Source organism: Octopus sinensis, unplaced genomic scaffold (assembly GCF_006345805.1).
Source record: "Octopus sinensis unplaced genomic scaffold, ASM634580v1 Contig20003, whole genome shotgun sequence".
Taxonomy (NCBI): Eukaryota; Metazoa; Mollusca; class Cephalopoda; order Octopoda; family Octopodidae; genus Octopus; species Octopus sinensis.
In genome coordinates, this window is record NW_021836805.1 from 7948 (window position 1) to 31891 (window position 23944).

Below are 23944 nucleotides of genomic sequence, written 5' to 3' on the forward strand. Positions count from 1 at the left end.
TTGATGGGGTGGATAGTCCACACGACGGAATCTCTCACTAATGCCTCGTTGCCCTCCACGGTTGACGAACTGAACGATAAATTGGCTGATTTTTCATTCTACAAATTGAATGTTCGCCCCAAAAGGTGGATTTGATAAATCAGACTCTTTTAGATTAGAGCAGAAGAATGACCTGGAAGTACTGCTGCTGAACATTCAGAGTAAAATGAGACAGAGGAACATGAGGGACGTTTTTAGTCCCCGAGAAGGCGAGACGATGGCCGATGTTGATAGGAATTGGGAAATCCTCGAAAGGGTGGAATATTCCTACGAAACCCAAATAAAGACTCAAATGCTCATGTTTTGTGTTTTATAAACTGTAGATATCGACGACTGGAAATTATGGCTGACAAGTTTGGGCGTTCTGTCAGACAATGCGAGGACTGGGTTGATCTGAAAGCGCAAGAGTTGGCCTCCTTCGATCAACAATGCGACTATTTGAGCGCCTCAATAGTCATCAAGCGCATGGAGTTACTACAAGCTGAGATTTCCCTGAGGGAACCAATCAATCTCACTCTCAAATCCCAAGTGGAATATTTTTCTCAGCAAAACTATAATTTGGATCCTCAAGTCCTTCAAAGGTTCCGATTTGGGTCTGATTTGTGCAGATTTGAGGACTATAACTGTAAATGGGGTGAACTGGTTGACAAATATGCTGAAATTAGTCACAAGTTTTCCACATTCAGGATAGTGGAGGCACTCTCTGCGCGAATAGACAATCTAAACCAAGAAATGGACTGCATTATGGCCAATCTATCTTCGTTTAGTTTCCGGAATGTGAAGCAGATCGACGCCCTCAACGACGACAGTGCGACATTGGCGAAGGAACTAGACTGGACCGAGTCATGTCTGGCTGTTCTTAGGGAGGACTATGAAAAAGTAGACAACAGTAATCAACTGGCATTATTCTCTAATAGCAGACGAGACGGACAAATTTGGAGAACAGTTGAATGGATTGGAGTCTCGGATGTCGACAATGAGGGAAATAATGTCGGTTAGGACAGGGAAACTGAGGGAACTTCAAGACAACTTTGAGTTGTCACAATCTGCAAATGAGTTCTACTACTGGCTGCAACAGCAACTACTTCTGTCGACGGACAATGGTGATTCCGTGGAATCAACAATGACATTGATAAACGAGTTGAAGGTGTTGGGAGTGTTTTAATATTTAAAGGAGGTCGGGTTGGGATATGAAAAACGAGTGGAGGATTTGAGAATGTTGGCATCTCCATTTGGTACTATCAAAGAGATGGTCGAGAAATGTGGGTTTCCCGCGTTTGATCCAACTCCACTCATGTCCGATTTCGATGTAAAATTCAACAAGCGGATGAATTTATTAACAGACAGACTGCAAGTGTTTAGAGTAAAACCACTGCTGTCATTTTTGCAGGTTTTGGATCGACTCGACGAATTTTCCGACGTGTTGAGGACAATTTATAACATTTATTCTGACGAGGCAACGCCCAATCCAGACATGGCGACTACGGAATTGTTATTGGACCAACTCAACGTGAATATGGACAAGTGTTTGGATTATGCCGCAGTCACGGGAATGGCACAACAACTTATATTTGTTAGTGTAGTATTAATATACCACAGGATGGACAAGACGTCGATGGATTGGTTGCAAATAGTGTGGCCGATGTCAACGAATTACATGGCAATGTCGTCTTCCTTTGTGAATCAGAAAAAACACGACTTTTGCGTGTCTTATCATACAATCAGATAATCAGGAGTCTGAGCTTTATAGGCGATTGGATATCCCTTGAGGTATTATGAGTGAGGTAGTGTGTAGAGCAGGAGACTGGCCTCCCTCGAAATGGAATCACGAGAATCGGTTAAGACAGCTAAAGTAAATTTGACCGTGATGCTCGATGAGAGTACAAAAATGCAAGAAAAAGTACAACTTTGTGTGTTCAGTAGTCTAGGTTGATTCGGTTAACAGGAATGCCGAATCCTGGCTGGAAGGGGCAAAGGAGACTGATCCTGTGCAATATGTCAAGGGTCTGTCCACGCAGGTCAACGACCAGTGGAGGTCTTGGCTGTCGGAATTGGAAAGACGGTGGAGAGAGGTCGGACTGTCCTTCCTTAAGGAGACTATTTCAGTCTCTCTGAGAGAAGTGGAGGTTTTTAGACCATTGTTACTGGTTTAAAGGAGGAAGTTGATTTTTTCGAGTCTTTTGTTGAGACAGACGTTGAAGACGCGGACTTGAGTCGACTGATGTACCTGAGGAGACGCCTCCAGAATTTTGACTCAGATATGGACAAGTTAAGGACAAAGGTAGTGGACTGTTCTTATTGCAGCTTGAGAGTATTGTGAATAAGGTCGGGGATGTGAAGTCGTTGGATGAGGAGTTTTCTGGTCAAGTAATGGAAAATGTGTTTCGGATTACTAGAAGGCTTGATGATATCACGGAAAATGTATTTTTGTTGTTTTGTGATTGGAAGGCGAGAAAGTATCAGAATCGAATGGAGGAAGCCAATGAAACCTCACTATTTATATCAAAACTGGACAAATGGGATGCTTGGCTATCACAATTCGATCTATCAGAGAACGTCCACAGTCAATCACCCATCAGCGATTGGGAAAATCTATTGAAGATATTTGACGACTATGACGAATTAATTCAGTCAGAAAAAGACTCTTTCAAACAGACTGTCGAGTTTGGGAGAGATTTGTTGTCGGAAGGGACTGATCTCGACCGTCATATTCTCATCTCGGTTTGTAGTCGTGGTGAAATTACATTAGCAAACGAACGCACTCAATGACCGATGGGACTTTGTGGAAGGACAGGTTGCTCAGAGCAAGAAGGACATTGAAGAATTTATTTTATACAAAGTAAATAATATATTGAGATATTTAAAGTCCTATGAGGAGAGTTTAGAGGAGGCTGGGAGAAAGTTGGAAGAAGACGAGGCAATGTTGTCCATAGTTATTCCGAAGGTGGCCAGTTAGTTATATTTTAAGGACTTTTATGATGATTTGGTGCCAGTGATTGAAGAATTGGAAGAATATGTCAACCAAAGGACAGGGGAATCATTCCAAAGTCCATTTATACGATTGGTGGAAGTATCCGAACAGCTCAACGTGCCTGAGATTGGAGACAAAGTACAGGAAGTACTTAACAGGTGATTTTTCATCCAAACTGTGTTCAGACTGGACGACAATGGTCGGAGGTTGTGTGAGCGTATACAACAACTCAAAAATTTGGCCAAATTCGTGGAATTTAAAGATTTGTGTGATATTGTATATTGATTTGAGTTATTTGTAGTTTAATTACTCGTCAGTCGCCCTGAGAGATAAGTTGACTGGACTAAACAATGTCCCCAGTACTCAGGGGATGGTCAATCGTGAAGAACAGTATTCTCTGCCAGTAGAGAACATGCACCTCCAACACTTTGACATTGAGGAAATGGTATATTAACTGATATATTGAGAATCCTGCTCAAATGAGTATTGACATGCCTGAATATGAGAGCGAGATTGCTCGGTTGTATGGGGACGTCAACGAATTGAAGGACGAGGTAATCACTCTGCTCAAGCCGGGGGACCCTGAAGTCACAGGAAGTGATGACATGGACCTAATCGTCGTCGATTCCAAATTAGGGTGTGATATTTTGAGTGGAAGACATGCAGCCAATCTTCTCGAGAAATGTGATGTAATATTGTAGTTATAATTGTGCCTAAGGAGTTGATGAGGGAAGCTGAGTCCGAGTCTCCAAACATTTCTGAACGGTGAGTTTAAGGTTAATGAGTGTTAGAGTTTCTGTCGTTGACTCCCACCGAGAGAGGATCATTTCTGTACAGAAGGCTTTAAGAATGTCAGCCAAATTTAAATATGTTGTGTCATTGGTGGAACGGATGATGTGTGCTGTGGAGGAGACAGTTCCCACCACTTTAGGATACGTTGAACTGTCCATGGCTGATCTCGGGACACTGGGGGGTAGAGTGGACTCGATTGAGCCAATGGTTACTGAGGTGTTAGAGGAATCGGTGGACATTGTGCAGACTGGCTCCGCTCCCGTCGAATTCTCAGAGTGGAATTATAAATTGGAATCACTGTGGAACACACTAAAGACAAGAATCCAAGACCGTTCGAGGGAGTTGAGCACGTTGAAGGACTACTATACAGTATTGGCAGAGTGGGAGTGTTTGTAGTGTTGTGTGGAAATGGAAGGACTACTGGAATGGATAGAATTGCAGTCCTCATTTCTAATTGGAGAAGTGAATCCGGGGGAGGATATTTATGTGAACGAGTGGGTGTCCTGGAGTCTTGAACTCCGAGAGATGATTGTCCGCAATGGAATCGATGAGGTTAATGCGCTCGTCAGTCGAAGCACTGAGTTAGAGGAGGTGGAGTCTTTGTCGGTCAGTCAGAGGTGTTCTTGGCCTTTAATTGGTGTAGGAACAAGTTGAAGGAGGAGAGGGAGGAATTGAATGGTCAGTATGGGAACCTCCTAGAACAGGCCGCAATAAGGAAGAAGGACGTCTTTGTTTTGAGGGCAATGATGCAATTTTTCAACTCCTATGTTATGAGTGACTTTTGGTTTGAACAAAAAATATTTTTTGCTCAAAATATGGAGATTTTTGGAAACCTATCAACCATTTCTGTATTCTACAACTAATCATTTTTAGCGTCAGAATAAATTAATGGAGGACACGTGTGTGCGGATAAGACAGACGGGGAGAAGTCTTGTAGAGCAGTTCCAGACCTTGTTGGATGGGCTTGGAGATAGCCAGTTCATAGTAGACTGTCGACAGAGGCAGAATATAATTTTGAACAAACTGGAAGATCTGGAGGAGATTATTTCGACAGGATTGGAGTACTGTGGAGAGAAAGTGTCCCTGAGCAGTTACTACAACAAGTCACAAGAAATATGTGACTTTATGGGGGAAATATCCCGATTTGTCCAGCTCTACCTCGAAAGGTGCAAGAACAGGGAGTCAATGAGTGCCCAGTTGATGTACAAGCGAATATACAGTTATGAAAAGTCATTCTCGACTGTGACCCAAAGTGTATAGTCCTCTGTTGGAGTTGTAGTTCCAGTCCTTCCAGTTGGAAAAGAACATGTTGGTGGACAAGTACTCGGGAGATGACCGGAATGCCATATGCAGTGTGTTTGCAGAGACAGAGACTGCGTGGATGAACCTGAATAGTCTCCTCGAACTGAGCATGTGTCAGATTGACAGTGAAGATCTCCTCATGCAGTTTTGGAGTCTTCACAACATGTTGATGAAGTGGGTGGGATACATGTGTGGCCAACTGTCCACAGAGGAATGCCAGTATTGGTGAGTGTCATTCCTGTTTAGGACAATGAGTGATATCCAGGCAGTGTGTGAAGAGAATGCCCGAATTTGTTGGGATATTTCCGCATATGACGCGTTGTTCGACAAATATGTCGAGATTGGGCGTTGTCTGGTCTCACAAAGTCATCCTCGGATGGAGAATGTGTCTGAGGCAGTCCTTCTGCTCACAACCCGGCGGGGAGAGATGATGCAATCATTGACTGATAGAGAGTTCATCACCGAATTACGTAATATTCCTGACATATTGGCAGTTCTTGACATAAACATGTTTTGTGGGAATGCGGAAAGAGCCGAAGAATGGTACAAGTCGAAGGTGGGCTACCTCAAGGACAGTGACATGGGAGTTGTGTGATGTGATTACATAACATAGAACTCGATGGATCAAGTGGATAGGTTGATAAGACGACATAAGCAGATTGTGGAGTCGATGGATAAATATGACTCCATTGTGGCGATTGTGGACAAGTTGACTCAGGTTGAACGACTGGAGGTGTCGGGGGAGGATGTGTTTTCTTCATTGAGGGTGTCTAATCTCACCAAACGAGTCGTGGATGATTATATCGTTGATTTAAAGAGTTCTGAAAAGGATTCCATTCACGTCAGGTTGGTTTTATTTGGTTATTAGTAGTGTGAGTGTCTCCGTTGAGGTTCCAGAACATTCTCAGAGTTTATTTTGTGGAAATATGTTTTTATAGGGAACGGCAAGTGTGAAACTGATGTCGAACAAGAAGTTCCAGTTGAAGCCTGTGTCCCCCAAAAACGTGCTTATTAGAATATAAACCTGTTTCAGAACAGGGAGGACTTGCTTTGAAATTGAAAAGAATGACGTCGTTGGTTTCTACAAAGAAATTAAGTCCCGAGAATACTCCTCCAATCTATGGGGTCTGTGATTTGCCGGCACACTTTGAGGGGACACTACAGAGGAAGACAGTGTGGGCTAATGCAGATAAGAAGGCTTTAAGAAGGTTTGTGTGAATGGAGTAGTCGTAGGAATTGGATGTCACTTTATGTGGTCCTCAATGACGGATATCTCTACTTTTACAAGAACGTGAAACTTGCCAAGGAGGTCGAGTTGTGTTAAAGTTAAGTCAGAAACCGTTTGAGACATTTCGAGGGGAAGCACCATGGGAGATGAATGGGTCATTCTGTGCATTGGCCGATGACTATGTGAAGCATTCCTTTGTGTTTCGATTAACGAGGACTAATGGATCGGAATACTTATTCCAGGCGGAGAGTCAGGTATTATGAGGAGTCCAATTTGCAAGGACTTGGCCGAGATGTGGTGTAATAAACTCGTTCAGGCGAGTGGCCCTTCACTGTCTCATGGTAACGCTTCTATTGCGAGGACATCTTCCAAAGCAAGAAGGCGTTAAATTAACATTGGCTTAGTTTTGTTTATTAACTTAATTAAATTCGATTCTTTTCTGATGATTGTTTTAACATTTAAACTATTGTAATCAAATCCAATAAAAAACATTTTTTGCTAAACGATAAACTGTGTGTACTTTATTGTACTATTTTTATACGAATCTTTGCGATACCATGACAAAGCTTTGCAGCATAACAATAAAAGTTATTAGTTTGGTACATTTCCTTTTATCTTGGGCGACGTCCCGTAATGCGTCAAGATCGTTCCCGTTCTTAAAATTTTCAGTGTCACTGGGAGACAATTTCATGGGCGTCCACAGAAACGAGTTACAAAATAGTCTTCCATAGAGGTGTTTGCCGATGCTCCAAATTCATCCTTAGGGTGTGTCCGAGTAACCTTCACCTGCATGCTGTAATCTCGATAGATTAGTTTGCTTGATATCCTGACATAAACTGTTTTACAGCTGAGACTCGAATGGCATTTGGAGGCTAGAGTACGCAGAAGTTGATCTCTATTGAACGAGTCTTGATTGAAATTGTCCGTATCAGAAAGTCCTTATGTTCCGGCATTATAGAGGAGAATAGGTTTTACAAGTGAATTGTATTATCATATGTGTTTCATTTAGGTTGCGTAGTGCGGTGTTTGCATGTTTTATTATATAAACAGGTCTTGTTCGTATCCAATAGAGATACAAGTTTCTTAAATTCTGTTTTCTCCACATTTACATTGAGAAATCACCCTGCAAGTTTATTTAGCATCACGTCCAATAAGCTTTTTAGAACATTCCTGACAGAGAAAATAAAATCCAGGTCATCTGCGTATGCCACCATGTTGATTTTTCCTTCATAGTTTTAATTCTCTCAGTGTATCTTCTAGATATATGACAAACAGCATAGGAGATAACGGATCATCTTAAGGTGTTCCCTATGTTGTTTCAAATGGCTTAGAGTACTTGTTACGTACCCTGACCGATAGATAGGTTTCTGATAAGAGTTCCCTGATCATCCGGGCAGAGGGTTTGTTAAGGAATTCTGTTAGGAAATCCATCAATTTCTGACGATTGATTGAGTCAAAAGCTCTTGATATATCGATTCCGAGAATGTTTGCAGCATCTGTAATGTCCTCGAGTTTATCCGGAAAATATTTCAGAATGTTATCATACAATATAACCAAATGATCTTTGATGTCCTGGAGAACTGTATCATTCAATGCGCATTTTGATTCATCAAGAAATTCTTGCAAATCGGCAAAACATGAAATTTTATTTTATCAACGAAAACCCTCTAAAATTTGATTTTTCGTTTTAATTCAATTACTTTTACATTTAAAATACAAACAGTTTAATATTTTTCCTGAAGCGATAATGTAAATTTATTAAGTTTCGCGTAAATGGAAACTAAATATTCAATTTTCTTCCACTAACAAAAGAAAAAATGGAAAGACTACTATTACAATTTGGAGCTATTTGCTGTAGCTTTACTCTTAAAGATTATCCTAATTGTAACTGACTCAATGTATGCCCTGAATATTAAAATTAAATTTCCAAAAAATAAGTGTTAATATTAGTGTTAATTAACCCTAAAGAAGAAATTAGTTTCTGGTAATTATCCTATTACGAGACATAGACCTAATTTTAATAAAGTATAGGTAGGTACCTCTGAGAATATTCATTATTTGGTTTTGCTTGAAAGTATTTTTCTTTCTGTGCCATAATTACGTAAAGAATTAGAGCAATAATACATACGCTTAGAACTATGAGAACAGCGACAACTATGTGGGTATAATCGATCTTTAATTCATTATCTTTAACAAAATTAATATTTGGGGTAAACTCTTTTTATAAGCTATTTTGGTTTCTAATACAATTGAATGAAATTTAGTTACCTCTAGGACTTTTGAGTGATGTTTTTTCTATATAAAAATATTAACAAATGAAAATTAATACGATTAAGATTCTTTTTTAGAGAAATTTTTTCTAAAGTGTATTAATTATTCAGTGTATTACTTATTACAGGCTTCCTATTAGTGGTATTATCTATACTATATTGATTGTTAAATTACCAAAAGTGGTTATAGTTGTACTTGTATCTAGAATGTATTGTATTTTAAGTTACCTGAAGTTGCTTTAGTTGTAGAAGTATCTAAAATGTTTTGAATACTGTTTCACCTGGAGTTGTGATTGTACTTTTGAATTTCTGAGTAGATAAAGTTGTTTTTGTAATGGGAGTTTCTTAACATACAATAAAGAACTAAGTATTACTCAATGTTGTAGATCTTTCATAAATTTTTGGGATCTAATGTATTATGCTTGTTAAATTACCAGTAGGTCGTGATCTGAGAATGGCACAATATTGTGAATGTAATCATGTCCTTCTGCGGTAAAAATTTTCTATTATTAAAAAATACGAGTTGATATAATACAAGTTGATATAAAAGACATATAAAAACTAAAAACATCACTGTTCTGTCGGGAGCCCCAGATTTAAGCTGGCTAGGCCGACAATAACGAATTCATTAACACAATTATCTTTTGGTTAATACATATTTTTCATGCTAAATGATAATAGTTTCAAAAAATGAAATAGTTTCAACCTAAATAATAATTATTTAAAGCTAAATGGAAAAATGTAATAGAATAGAATTGTTTTCGGGAAATCATTAACGGGAAGATAAAAACAAGGCACCGAAGTGTCGCTTTTCATGCTAACCTCAGTTATTATTTCTTAACATAACTTTTCTCCATGACCATCATGATTGTAAGTACAGAGGATTCTTGCGAGTCTTCTAGCCTTCCATCAAGTTGTATTCCATAAGCCAGTTTCAAGCAAAACATCTTGTTTTTTCCAACTGTTCAATAAGGTGGTCACTTTCCTTTGGCCTGATTTCATGATGCAAAAACTGTTCAAAAATAAAAAAAATTAAGATTTTCTTTTTTTTAAGCAATGGTAAATAAAAGCAAATAACAAAAATTAGAATGGTCTGTTAAAAATCACATATTTTTGATCTTTATAATACGGATAAAGATTGGCGACGCTTAGCTATTCAGCTTAATGTTTCTCAACCTACGACCTATCGTTGAATAAAAATAGGAAACAAACCTGATAGTCGTGGAGGAGATTATTGTGCCAAAGTTATAGAAATTCATAAAATGGCAATTTGCAGTTATATTGGAGAAAATCCTCTAATAACATTAAGTGGTTAAGGAACAAACTCTCCGAATTTCATCAATTGGCTAAATCAAAGAGTACAGTTTTTAGACATTTTGATTTAATGACCTATTTACTCAAAAGAGTAAGGTTTGAGTCTGAGAAAGCCAATAATATTGAAAATAAAGAAAAAGAAAAGTTTTTTTAAAAATTTATTAACTTATCAAAGTAAAAGTTTACCAATTTTTTATGAATGAGAGTAATCTCAATTTCTAGATCTCCCAATCGGAGGAGAGATCAATTAGTGCAATTAGATGCACCGTTACTGCGGCAGATTCAAAATATGCTAATATTTACATAATTGGGTGTTTTCGTTCCCTTGGACTAATACATTATGACGCTAAACGAGGAGCATTTCGTTAAGAAAATGCAATTGAACCAATGAGATAACGTTAAAGTTGTAGTTGTCTTGGATGACGCCCCTTGCCATTCATGTATTAAAGAAATTTTATTAGAAGAGGAATTTAAGATTCATAAATTTTTAAGATTGGCTCCTCACAGTCAAATGGTTAATTCTGTTGAACATATTTTGTCTGTATTAAAAACAGATGTTAAAAAACCTTGCTAAAAAAGAGCTGATTTATTAAGTGATGAACTTCGTAGAACTTTATTAATAAGAGAATGTCGTCTTCAATTTTTAAAAAGCTTTAATAAAAAGGCAAACATTTAATTCTTCTTGATTTGTATTGTAATTGTATTGCCCATATAAAGGAAAAATACCGGCGGAATTAGCTTTAGAAAACATGAAATTTTAATAAAAGATTTTTTACAGTTTTACAAATTTATTAACGTGTTTCCATTTAGCTTAAAACTGTTATCATTTAACATGGAAAATTGTATAGATTATACCTACTTCACATATATTGAGACTTTTTGAATGAACGATTTACATCTTCCTAACTTCCCAACCGAATCAAATTCCAGGTACAGCTTATATCTATGAGAAAACATCAATCTAAATCAAGGCCTGTTCTGCAATCTAATGATAACGAAATAATATCCGTGACGTTAAAAATCCTTATGGTGAAATATTAAAACATAAATTTATAATAAATTTCGCGGAAACCAGGTTGCGAGCCACTGGAATAGACAATTAAAGATCCAGAGCAAATATAAAACAAAAACGAGAAACTTTAAATAAAATTATTGATTGCAAAGATAACTCAAATTACCATCCTGAAAATGGATTTTTTGATCTGAATAATTACTTTTCAGCTATTATGAAAATTAAAGTTCTGAAAATTAATTATTTGACAATTAAAAATGACTCAATTTCAAAATATTTTCTTCAGAATAGAGCTATAATTTATTATAAACTTTTTTAACTGTCTGTCGAATGTTTTCTAACAGTAAATAAGAAATGTCATTATCCAATATGGTTAGAGTCAAATTTGATATATTCTTTTTAAAATATGTCAAGCATAGCAAATACGTATTATACTCTATCATTAAAAGTAATCGAACTGTAAAAAAATATTTTGATTATTGCATAATTATTATAAAGATCAGCTCTCAATTAAATACAATATTTAGCTTAATTACAATAAATTTAATTTTTAAGTTTGAAGAATCCTGCCGTCAAATTCAGATAGAGACACTCTATTTGAAATAACTTAAATAATCGATTATGCGCTATCCCAATGGTTTTAATGAGTATATAGCGCTGACATTGTACATTAATCATGAACTCCTGCAATTGTTTGTCTACAGCTGAATATATTGAGGGCTTGAAAAGAGAAAATTTACATCCCACCATACAAATAACCTGGGCACCAATCAAACTGAGACCAAGAATATGTTCTTTTTGCATAGAAAGACTTTCTGCTGACTTTTTGGACGACTTGGACAATTTGGTATGTTTTTAAATATATTTTTAAGGAAGTTGACTGAAAAGTCATGTTTATAATAGTTCTAATAACTGTTTGTTCATTTGGCTTTAAATAAAATATTTTGTTTTGATAAATTTTAAATTGACGATTATAGATCTCAATATTAGTTTCCTGAGTATCAAATCTTTTTCATAGTCCAAATTGAATAAGTTTTATTTAATTCTTCCATTCTTAGTTTTATTCTTGTCGTAAAAAACTCATACTCTGTCCTTCTATCGAGTATTTGCTAAAACATTTCGTTCGTTTCTGGAATTAATTAGATTCCCTCAAAATTTCAATTTAGTTCTAATTATAGTATATATTAGGTACAAGGTGAAGATTCGAGCCATGTCTATGTCTAGTCGATCGTAATTAAAAAGAAATTAGAGAACATGCGTCTAGAACTCTTAGCTACGTCGGAAAATCACGTAACAAGTATTTTAATGAATGTTGAGGCAATCAATGAGCAACTGAATAGAGGAAGTAGCCACCACGAGACATCAATAAAGCCTGTCGAGGACACGGACGCTGTATTCTGTCCCATAAGTCCGGCAAAATGAGACGGATCAGAGGCGAAAAGGAGGAAGCTGGAACCAATATTATCTGGATAAGATATTATTAACGGTATTGGTAACTATAACGATCAAATTGTCAGGGCAACAAATAGTGTTATTGATAGAGAAGTTGAATATCCGAGTTTCACTACTGCAATACGAATCAGTTTCCCTACTGCAATACGAATAGGAGAGTGTTGTGACATGGCGGGTCAACGGTTCGTTTGTTCATAAAAGAACAATCTTAATTATTAGATAAACTAAATTTGGTTCGTTTGTGTAACTAAACTATAATTTAAAAATAGTTTAACAGTTATCGAACAAAGAATTAAACTAAGATTAACTTTCTTTTTCAATAATACATGGATCCTCATTAGCCACAGGCACGTTTATTTTCATACTCTTCTTCCCGCTATTTGTTAATACATTTTAATTGGATATCCGAATAATATTAGTTTATTATTTAATACAATTTAAGTGTAATTTACTAGAAGTTAACGAAGCCATTTATCCGAAGTGGATCCGCCAACATAATTGACGTTGCGTTGCCTCAACTGAAGAAGCCACCGGGTCTCACATGTGTCGTGTCTTGTTAATGTGGCTAAGCGTCCAAGCTTCATTAGGAAGGGAAGCGATTGGTTTATTAAACTAATTAATTGCTCTGTTTAAGTTGCTTATGTAAATATTAGCATATTTTGAACCTGCCGCAGTAACGGAGCGATCAAAAGAAGTCAAAATAAGTCCGAATATTTCTTAGTCCCACTTTTATAAATAATTCCCAATTCATTGCTAACAGATCATATTTATGGATTTTTCAACCTTGAAATCTTTCAAGCGGCTTTCCGGTTATTCGAATCTCGTTAAGCGCGATCTTATATGGAGTGTTGTTTTCCAGAGCATTGTCAGTTATAGTTGTCGTATTTACACTTATTTCGACAATAATTCCAAATTTCTTGCATAGGTTCAGATTCAAGCATTTAACTACTTTACTGTGCTTGTGAGTTAGAATTGTTGAAATATCAAATTAGTCAACTGACCTATTTGATGAATTGCATGATTTTCTCCATATTTGAAAAACAATAAACGCACCATTCCTCCTATTGAAAGAGAGTTATTTCCGTTTATTATGGGCTTCATATATACGCCTATAATCATTTCCTTAGTTGTTATTAAAAAATAAATCAGCTGTTTCTACGTAGCGTAATGTTCGGGGACAAAATCTAACAATTGCATCTATCATTTCGTCAAAGGAGTTGTCCAAATGGCTCAATTGCCTTGCTGAGGGAGAATCTTTCCTGTATTGTTTTTACGTTTTAGAAAACGCTCTCTCACCAACTTGGACAACTTTTCCAATTCCACTTGTACAATCTAATAATAGCAATCAGTGTGTTCAGAAAATTAATAATCAGCAAAACCTCACACTGGGAGTGAGACCAATTAAAAATCCTGTAGTTGCCCATTCCAGTTGCCGCCAACACCATAAAATTGTGTCTTTTGAAGCTCCACGTATACATAAAACTAATAAATGATTGTAAAAAAACTGTCGTATTTTCAAGCCACGTACCTAAAAATTAAGTACTCTATTATTATACCGTTTCTAAGAGAAGTATAAGTTCGGGACTCGCTTTTATTGCACACTCATGTTGTATTCTCCCGCTGATAGAAAATGGTCATCAAATGTTTTCTAAGGCATTTCTTTTCTTTCGGAAAGATTCCAACATCTTGAAGAAAGGGAATTGATTCCATTTCAGAACGTGAATATTCGTAGTCCTTCAGCTTTAATATTTTGCACAACAACTGTATCACTTATCCCTACAACAACAAGGGCACCGCAAAACCAAAGCCCTGGAAGTTACTGAGGTTTCGCTTATGCCAGCAGCACAAAAAGAACTTTCTATGAGAGAACAAATAAGTTAATTATTCTAACTAATCTGGAATATTCGAGTTGAAACTGGGTTGCTAACCACTGGAATTTAAAATGGAAGCATTTTTCATTTGAGGAAGTGATATTGTTTGACAAAAATTTATTCTGTTATAAAACTTATTTTAAAAATATTCTTTCTTATATGAGGGAATCTTTCAAATATAGGTTCAAAATAAATGTTTAAATATTTATAGGTATTAGGATTTTAAAAAAGAAAGGGCAACTCTGTCGTTTTTTTTATAAATTCTCTATGTGCTAAAGTAAGGACTTTAACTTTATTTCCATTTGAAGTTAACGCAGCATTGTTCGAAATGCAACTATTGGACGTGACATGTAAGGAATTGTGAGCATTAATGTTTATTCGCCTTTCAGAATAATTATGAGTGATGTCAATGTCATATTAAAGAAACCTGAGATTGTGATTTTCAAAACTTAAATTCTTTTCCGGATTCATTTTATAACTGAAAAAAATTGACAATATTTAGGTCACTTACAGTGCCGATAAAAAATTAGATTCGCATTATTGAATTTTTTATTTAAAAGGTTTTATAACTGGAAAAATGTCCGAATTAAAATAATATTCGATGTCACTGCGGGTTGTTAGATAAAATTTTTTCTAACTGAAAGATCTGTAACTTTTTTCTAACTGAAAGATCTATCTTCGATCCAGATTTGGAATTGTCCTGCAGTTGTGCTTCGACGTGAAATTTATTTTTCGTAGAACGCATAGGAAATCCACACATTTTCTCCTTTTGTATGCTTTCCAGTATCTTTCAAAGAATGTCGAGTGGATATATGCCACGGTGTTTTTTTAATTCTACGGGATCCTAGCTGGCTTTTGCAGTCCATGTGATTATGACTATATAAAATATTGTTAAAGGATATAAATATATAAGATTTGTGGCTACTTCCTCCACTCATTCGTTCATTGATTGTCCCAACATCCATTGCAATACTTGTTACATGATTCTCCGTCGTAGCTACAAGCTTGTATTCCGGACGTATGGTGTCTAGTGTCTTTTTAATCACGATTGTGAACTGATCTTTGATATTAAAATATTGTATTTATTAAAAAAAAACAAAATAAGTATTTATTTAAAATAAATACTTAAGTTTTTATAAACATTTTTTTCTAGTTGCAATGTTATTTTTCTGTGGTCCAATTCGACGCAAATTGACAGAAAAGTGATTGTCATTTCGATAATATTGTTTTCAAATATTTTATTTCTATTTTATTTTAGTGCAGTTCTGGTATCTTGAAACTATTTTATAAATTTTAGAGGAACAAAAAATTTAATAGCAAAAAAGGAATTAAAAAAATTAAAAAAATAATAGAAGATTTTGATTATTTAAACAACAGAAATCGGCAATGGTGTTCAAAAATATTTATTGGACCCTTCAATAGTATTGATGACAGAGGTTTCACATATAATTTCTATTTTTTATTTGTTTTAGGTTTGGTGTGTAAAAACATTGAAATAGAAGAACATTGCTGTACTTTTAACAAGCACATTGATCAAGAATTTGAAATACAAAATGATTGCTTTAAAGTATACGAGTTCTGCGTTTCATACTGTTTACAGAACAAGGAGGTTTATGATTTATAAAATACAATTATGTTTATTTTAGAAAGTAAATACTGGTTTAACTGATGTAAAAGAAAGTGTTTTGTTGAGTCTCTCGTTGGTCCAAACATATTTTGATCTCTGTCTTGCAAAATGTCGCACTTCTTCTCTCAAAGCATTTCAATATTTTCTAAATATGTTAGTGATTTTAACATTGTATTCGCTAAATACGATTTTTTTATTAAAAATTTTTAAAATAATGAAAATACACTCAACCTCTCAAATTGGCCATTTTTGGTTCCTTCAATTTTGTTGGCCAATTAGAGAATAAAATCGATAATTTTTTAAAGAAACTACTTTAATGTCTTCAGTTAGCATAATTTTTGTAATTAAAGTAAATGAAAAAAATCTTAATTTTTTAAAGTAAAATTCAATTCCCATTTGTTTTTTTTAGATATTACTATATTTTCTTTGTAACGTTTTATAGATGAGATTAGTAAGACAACATGCTCGTTTTCAATGTTTTTTAATAAATCTTTTTTGTTGCGATACTATCTTCTGATTTATTTTTCACGCTATCATATTTAGAATTCCGAAACAATTTGAAATGCTATGTTACGATACATCTTCCCATGCCATTTTAACAAATATCATCCTTTAATGTGAGCTTTTTATATGAACTATGAACGGATATTTCTTTATGTTCTAATAAATCCGTTAAATATGCAAATTTATGCTTATTGAAAAGCGTTTTAAATTTTTTATGATTCCCAGGTCTATTGGCTGGACAAAGGCTGTATATTTCGCGGTATAAACATGATGGTACTGTTGCATTTCATGAATCACGAAAATAGGCACTAAATTAATTAATTAAAATTTTTATGAATATTAGATCGAAAATTTAAAAAATTGAACTATGCCGATTTTGTAAATTTTATTTTTAAAAAATTTGAATTTTTTACCGGCTTGTGGAGATGAATGATACAGTTGTCATGCGAAAATTTTCAAAACTGAAGGACTATGAACTTCCCCGTACTGAAATGGAGTCAGTTGCCTTCCTTCAAGAGGTTGGAATCTTTCCTAAAGAAAAAAAATGTCAAAACAGACATTTTATGACCCTTCTCCAACAGCAGGAGAGTACAACATGGGTGTGCCATAAAAGTGGGTGTCGAACATATAGTTCAAGTGAGTCATTTAGACAACTCCTTCGATGAGCTAATAGATGCCATCGTCAAATTTTGTCCGCCGAATATCACGCTTCGTATTACCAGCTGACCTTTTTTATTGTAATAAAGATTTTTTCACTGAGGGAATGATGATGAGCATCTTTATTAACCAACAACTGTATCTTTTTAGACAGGTGGTCGTTAATAGCTCAGATTTAATTTTGTCGGTATTGTTTTGACACCACTAAGCCGGTAAAAAATTCAAATTTTTTTAAAAATAAAATTTTCAAAATCGGCATAGTTTGTCACAGTCCGAATAAAATACACGCCGAATAATTACATTCTTTAATTTCGAACTGAAATCTTTTCGGACTTGTAACGAATAATTACAATCATCTACATTAGAAATTCAAATTACATGAATTTTCAATTGGACTCGGACAATTGTTTGCATCATCGACTTGATCAGACTCAACAAATCATTATTGATTATCTAAGGATAATTTTATAATTACAACCATAAAATATTGTATTTATTCCACTTATTCCCCGGTATCTTTCAAAAGGGCTCTCATTAGAAGATGAGTGGACAGAAATGTTATAACTGTACACTGCATTTTCTAATTTTTCCAGCCACTTTTTATTATCATTGTCGATCATTTTTGCCATTTTTCTTGTAATTGACTGGTTGAAGCGTTCGACAATCCCTTGTGAGCGGGGATTGTTTGGCCTTCCGTGAATTCGTTTGATATTGAATTCCTCACATAGATTGGTCATTTCACGATTCTTGAATTCAGTCCCATTATCGGACTGAAGAAATTGACACGGACCATTTAAGAAAAATAATGATCTAAGGTTTTCACAAACTTCATTTGAGGACTTAGTGTAGAGCGGCCTCGCAAATGCAAATCTATAAAAATTGATAAAAACTAACCTGCTATATACGTCAATGACCGTTAAAATCCATTTAAAATTTTATTTATAGTAGAAAAACTTTTCAGATCTATAAGATCTATCTGAAATCTTTCATTTGGGCAAGATGCAAAGACATGGTTATTATATCTCCAATCTAGATTTAAAAAAGTTAAAACTTTTAAGGGTCGCGCAAATTTACAAATTTCACAGTTTCGAATGACTTTTCGAATAATCTCGTTTTTAACTGTGAAATATCGTTGTCGACATTCATATTCAATTTTGTTAACTCCTCCATGCGAGAAGTCATGCAAACTTTTAGCAACGATCTCCATTTCGGGTTCATTGTCTAGACAAATCACTAGCTTGTGATCTGAATTCGCACATTTAAGATACAATCTATACATTTACAATTTGTATATGACCCTTCATTAATTACAGTAAAATTTTCAATTTTCTTAACTAGTCTATATTTTTTTTTTCTTTGTAAGATATTCAGGAAATTTATCCTGTAAAGCATCTTTTAAAATTTGATATTCCAAACTATTCTTTACATAACTTTGTACGAGGACATTGCTGCAAATATACTTGCACGCTAGAAATAATCAAGAAATTTAGGTTTTCCACCAAAAAAATTAATTTCTGATAATTAAATTCCTATAAATATAATTTTTTGTCAAAATGAGAGAGTCTTTAGCTAATTTAGTAAATTATTATGATAAGAATGAGTCGCGGTCTAATTAAAAGATTTATAATTTAATCCCATCAATGTCATAATTGTACATTTCAAGGTCACGTCAGGTAACGCGCAAACCATAGGTATCGCGCAAACCATGTCACATAATAAAATGGTATGGTGTGTGTCTGTCTGTCTGTCTGTGTGTGCACACCAACTTCAAATTGGCAATACGATGTCCTCGACTTACATGATGAAGTCCTTAAAACCTTCCCCCCAAACAAATTAAAAAAAAATTTTCTGCATTTTGGTTAAAATGAACAACTACAATGTCCTCGACTTACATGATGAAGTCCTTAAAACCTTCCCCCCCAAAAAATTAAAAAAAATTTTCTGCATTTTGTTAAAATGAACAACTACAATGTCCTCGACTTACATGATGAAGTCCTTAAAACCTTCCCCCCAAAAAAAATTAAAAAAAATTTTCTGCATTTTGGTTAAAATGAACAACTACAATGTCCTCGACTTACATGATGAAGTCCTTAAAACCTTCCCCCCAAAAAAAATTAAAAAAAATTTTCTGCATTTTGGTTAAAATGAACAACTACAATGTCCTCGACTTACATGATGAAGTCCTTAAAACCTCCCCCCCAAAAAATTAAAAAAAATTTTCTGCATTTTGGTTAAAATGAACAACTACAATGTCCTCGACTTACATGATGAAGTCCTTAAAACCTTTCCCCCAAAAAATCAAAAAATTATTTTCTGCATTTTGATTAAAATGAACAACTCGAATGTCCTCGACATTCATGATGAGGTCCATTAAAACCTTCAAGGCAAAAATCTCACGTATTAAGAATATCCTTGATGAAAACGACAGCGAGAATATTAACAATGATGAACTCCAATTATTCGCGATAAAGAAATTCAATTCATCCTATGTTTTTCTCTTTAAATTAAATGCATATATCATTATCGACCATGAATCAAAATTAAAGCTATTATCATATTTGACTTTGACAGAATGTGCAATCACAGATTGCACGACTTTGAATAGAGTGTGCAATTAACAGATTTTGAAAAACCACTTTGATAGTTGAAACCACATTAGCACAATCATTAACACAATTTACCACCAATTGACGCACGACCTTGAATAGAGTGTGCAATTAACAGATTTTGAAAAACACTTTGATAGTTGAAACACATTAGCACAACCATTACACAATTACCACCAATTAATTTGAAAAAAAAAAAAAAAAAAAAAAAAATTGACAGCGCAATCAGAAGAATTTGCGTAAAAATATTAACTATTTACTTGAGTTTTTCGTAAAGATAGAATTTATTTTCGGTATGCCTCTTTTCCTAACTTTTTTATTATTCAAAAATAATTTTTTAAATAGATAACCGAAGGAGGAAAAACGAAGCTGAAGAAAAAACGGTCAGCTTAATAAGGTAATTAATTAAATCTTTTTTGTGTGTCGCTTTTTTGTGTGTCGCTTTCTTGCCTGCCGCATTTCCGCCTGCCGCATCTCCCCCTGCCCCATTTCCGCCAGTAAAAAACAAAAAAAAAAAAAAAGGAAATTACAAAGGAAAAATGAAAAATTAAATATAAAAAAAAATAAACCACAAAAAATGAAAAAAAGTGTGCAATGACAATAACAAGGCCCAGGGACAGTCATTAAAGGTAGTTGGGTTATTTTAGAGAGTGAGTGCTTTTCACATGGACAGCTGTATGTGGGATGCTCGAGGGTAAGCAGAAGAGAAAATTTATTCATATATGCCAAGGAAGGACGGACGACAAACATCGTTTATCAACAGGCGATAGAATAGGGTTACATTAAACCAGGTAGTTTTATACATCTACATAAACTTATAGTTGTTTGATGAAACAGGCCCTCCGCAGGAGCTAGGTCGCGGTGAGCGAAGCGAGCTGCCGAGCTAGTATTATATAATATATGATTCTTTACAACGAATAAAAGTACAACAAATAAAAGTTGTGTTCAAAATGTTAGAGAAACTTTGGAACGCCGAAAAAAAAGTTGTGTTTATGTAATTTATGAGAAAATTATCTGTTTTTCCGATTCGTGTTTGTATTTACTTGATATTTTCTTTAATTAATATTAAAAATAGAACATATACTTTATTATATAAAAATGAAATAAAATAATATTTATTTGATAACAATAGATATCGCATTCTCAAACTTGTGAGGTTAGTGAATTCCGATACTCTTATCAAAAAATAGTCATGCAAGTGGCAACCGCTCATAATCCTGTGGACCCCAACATTTTGAATGTAGGACTCGCCTCTTTCGAAAGATACCGAACTAACAACAAAAGTAACAAACTTTATTAAACCACCAGTCGAACGTGAGAACATCCAAAAGCGTACTTTCACTCGATGGATCAACAGTCACATATCAAAAGTCAGCGACCTTTGCGTGACCGACCTCTACGTCGACTTGGCCGATGGACGAGTACTCAAAACACTCCTCGAAGTGCTTACAGGAGAAACACTGGTATTTCCCGCTACTCAGCACTTATTAATCAATATATCTCTATCCTTACAAGTATTGACAATCAATCGTTGGGTGGCAGCAGCACTCATTAGAAAATCATTAATTAATTGTCGGGAATTCTTTGGTCATAATTCATTTCTAGTGGGTATTGAATTTAGGCATTCGCGCGTTGATTAGATTGACAATCAATCGATTATTATTTGCTACGTTAATTAATTATACTTGCTTTGATATTATTATGTCTAGCCTGCTCTGAGGAATGATACGATGGGGATATACTGTCTGGAGAATCTCCACAAGATTATACTCTTCCTTGAGAGTTATCGCGTCCATTTGGAGAATATCCAACCATTGGACATATACACTGGCAACCCTGACTTAATTCTTGGACTAATTTGGATTATTATACTCAGTTTTCAGGTTTTTTTCATTTTTCTTATTGTAGGTGTCCGACATTGACCGACAGGATTCCATGCATGTGGCCAGAGAGGTGGTCTGTCGATCGTCCGCCCCCACCAATAAGTCGGTTGGGGGAAGGGACCGGTCGGAGGCTTTGCTGCGTTGGTGTCAGCTCAAGACAGCCGAGTATCTGAACGTGGATATAATGGACTTTACTACATCATGGAAGGACGGATTGGCATTCAATGCCCTCATCCACAGACATAGGTTAGAATTGCAGGTGAGTGATCTGACTAGGCCAGATCTCATATCCTATGACCAACTCAGGAAATACGAGTTTTCTTTTAACCTCAACAACGCATTTTCTGTGGCTCAGCACAGTTTGGGAATTGAAAGTATCCTCGACCCTTCTGGTTTTCTGTTTTATGTATATTCCAAGATCTGGCAATGGACAGACCCGACAGTCGGTCGATCATAACTTATGTGTCCTCGTTGTATCAGTATTTTTCCAAACAGAGAGCAGACAGCGTGAGTATCCAGAGACTGTCCAATGTAGAATTGCCATTTTAGTTCTTTCTATAGATATTGAGGGATACGGTTGATATTGAGAAGCAGATCGACAAGTACAATTTTAATGTGGAGGATTTGATGGGGTGGATAGTCCACACGACGGAATCTCTCACTAATGCCTCGTTGCCTTCCACGGTCGACGAACTGAACGATAAATTGGCTGATTTTTCCTCCTACAAATTGAATGTTCGCCCCAAAAGGTGGATTTGATAAATCAGACTCTTTTAGATTAGAGCAAAGAATGACCTGGAAGTACTGCTGCTGAACATTCAGAGTAAAATGAGACAGAGGAACATGAGGGACGTTTTTAGTCCCCGAGAAGGGGAGACGATGGCCGATGTTGATAGGAATTGGAAATCCTCGAAAGGGTGGAATATTCCTACGAAACCCAAATAAAGACTCAAATGCTCATGTTTTGTGTTTTATAAACTGTAGATATCGACGACTGAAATTATGGCTGACAAGTTTGGGCGTTCTGTCAGACAATGCGAGGACTGGGTTGATCTGAAAGCGCAAGAGTTGGCCTCCTTCGATCAACAATGCGACTATTTGAGCGCCTCAATAGTCATCAAGCGCATGGAGTTACTACAAGCTGAGATTCCCTGAGGGAACCAATCAATCTCACTCTCAAATCCCAAGTGGAATATTTTTCTCAGCAAAACTATAATTTGGATCCTCAAGTCCTTCAAAGGTTCCGATTTGGGTCTGATTTGTGCAGATTTGAGGACTATAACTGTAAATGGGGTGAACTGGTTGACAAATATGCTGAAATTAGTCACAAGTTTTCCACATTCAGGATAGTGGAGGCACTCTCTGCGCGAATAGACAATCTAAACCAAGAAATGGACTGCATTATGGCCAATCTATCTTCGTTTAGTTTCCGGAATGTGAAGCAGATCGACGCCCTCAACGACGACAGTGCGACATTGGCGAAGGAACTAGATTGGACTGAGTCATGTCTGGCTGTTCTAGGGAGGACTATGAAAAAGTAGACAACAGTAATCAACTGGCATTATTCTCTAATAGCAGAGGAGACGGACAAATTTGGAGAACAGTTGAATGGATTGGAGTCTCGGATGTCGACAATGAGGGAAATAATGTCGGTTAGGACAGGGAAACTGAGGGAACTTCAAGACAACTTTGAGTTGTCACAATCTGCAAATGAGTTCTACTACTGGCTGCAACAGCAACTACTTCTGTCGACGGACAATGGTGATTCCGTGGAATCAACAATGACATTGATAAACGAGTTGAAGGTGTTGGGAGTGTTTTAATATTTAAAGGAGGTCGGGTTGGGATATAAAAAACGAGTGGAGGATTTGAGAATGTTGGCATCTCCATTTGGTACTATCAAAGAGATGGTCGAGAAATGTGGGTTTCCCGCGTTTGATCCAACTCCACTCATGTCCGATTTCGATGTAAAATTCAACAAGCGGATGAATTTATTAACAGACAGACTGCAAGTGTTTAGAGTAAAACCACTGCTGTCATTTTTGCAGGTTTTGGATCGACTCGACGAATTTTCCGACGTGTTGAGGACAATTTATAACATTTATTCTGACGAGGCAACGCCCAATCCAGACATGGCGACTACGGAATTGTTATTGGACCAACTCAACGTGAATATGGACAAGTGTTTGGATTATGCCGCAGTCACGGGAATGGCACAACAACTTATATTTGTTAGTGTAGTATTAATATACCACAGGATGGACAAGACGTCGATGGATTGGTTGCAAATAGTGTGGCCGATGTCAACGAATTACATGGCAATGTCGTCTTCCTTTGTGAATCAGAAAAAACACGACTTTTGCGTGTCTTATCATACAATCAGATAATCAGGAGTCTGAGCTTTATAGGCGATTGG

At 35.8% G+C, this 23944-nt stretch overlaps 1 protein-coding gene across 1 annotated transcript; it reads left to right on the forward strand.

Moving 5' to 3' along the window:
- Nucleotides 1–381: 381 nt before the first annotated feature.
- On the forward strand, nucleotides 382–23351 carry LOC115232212. The gene is made up of 2 exons (XM_029802056.1): nucleotides 382–928; nucleotides 23104–23351. The coding sequence occupies exons 1-2, from the start codon at nucleotides 382–384 to the stop codon at nucleotides 23349–23351; spliced, it is 795 nt and encodes a 264-aa protein (XP_029657916.1).
- The last annotated feature ends 593 nt before the right edge of the window (nucleotides 23352–23944 follow it).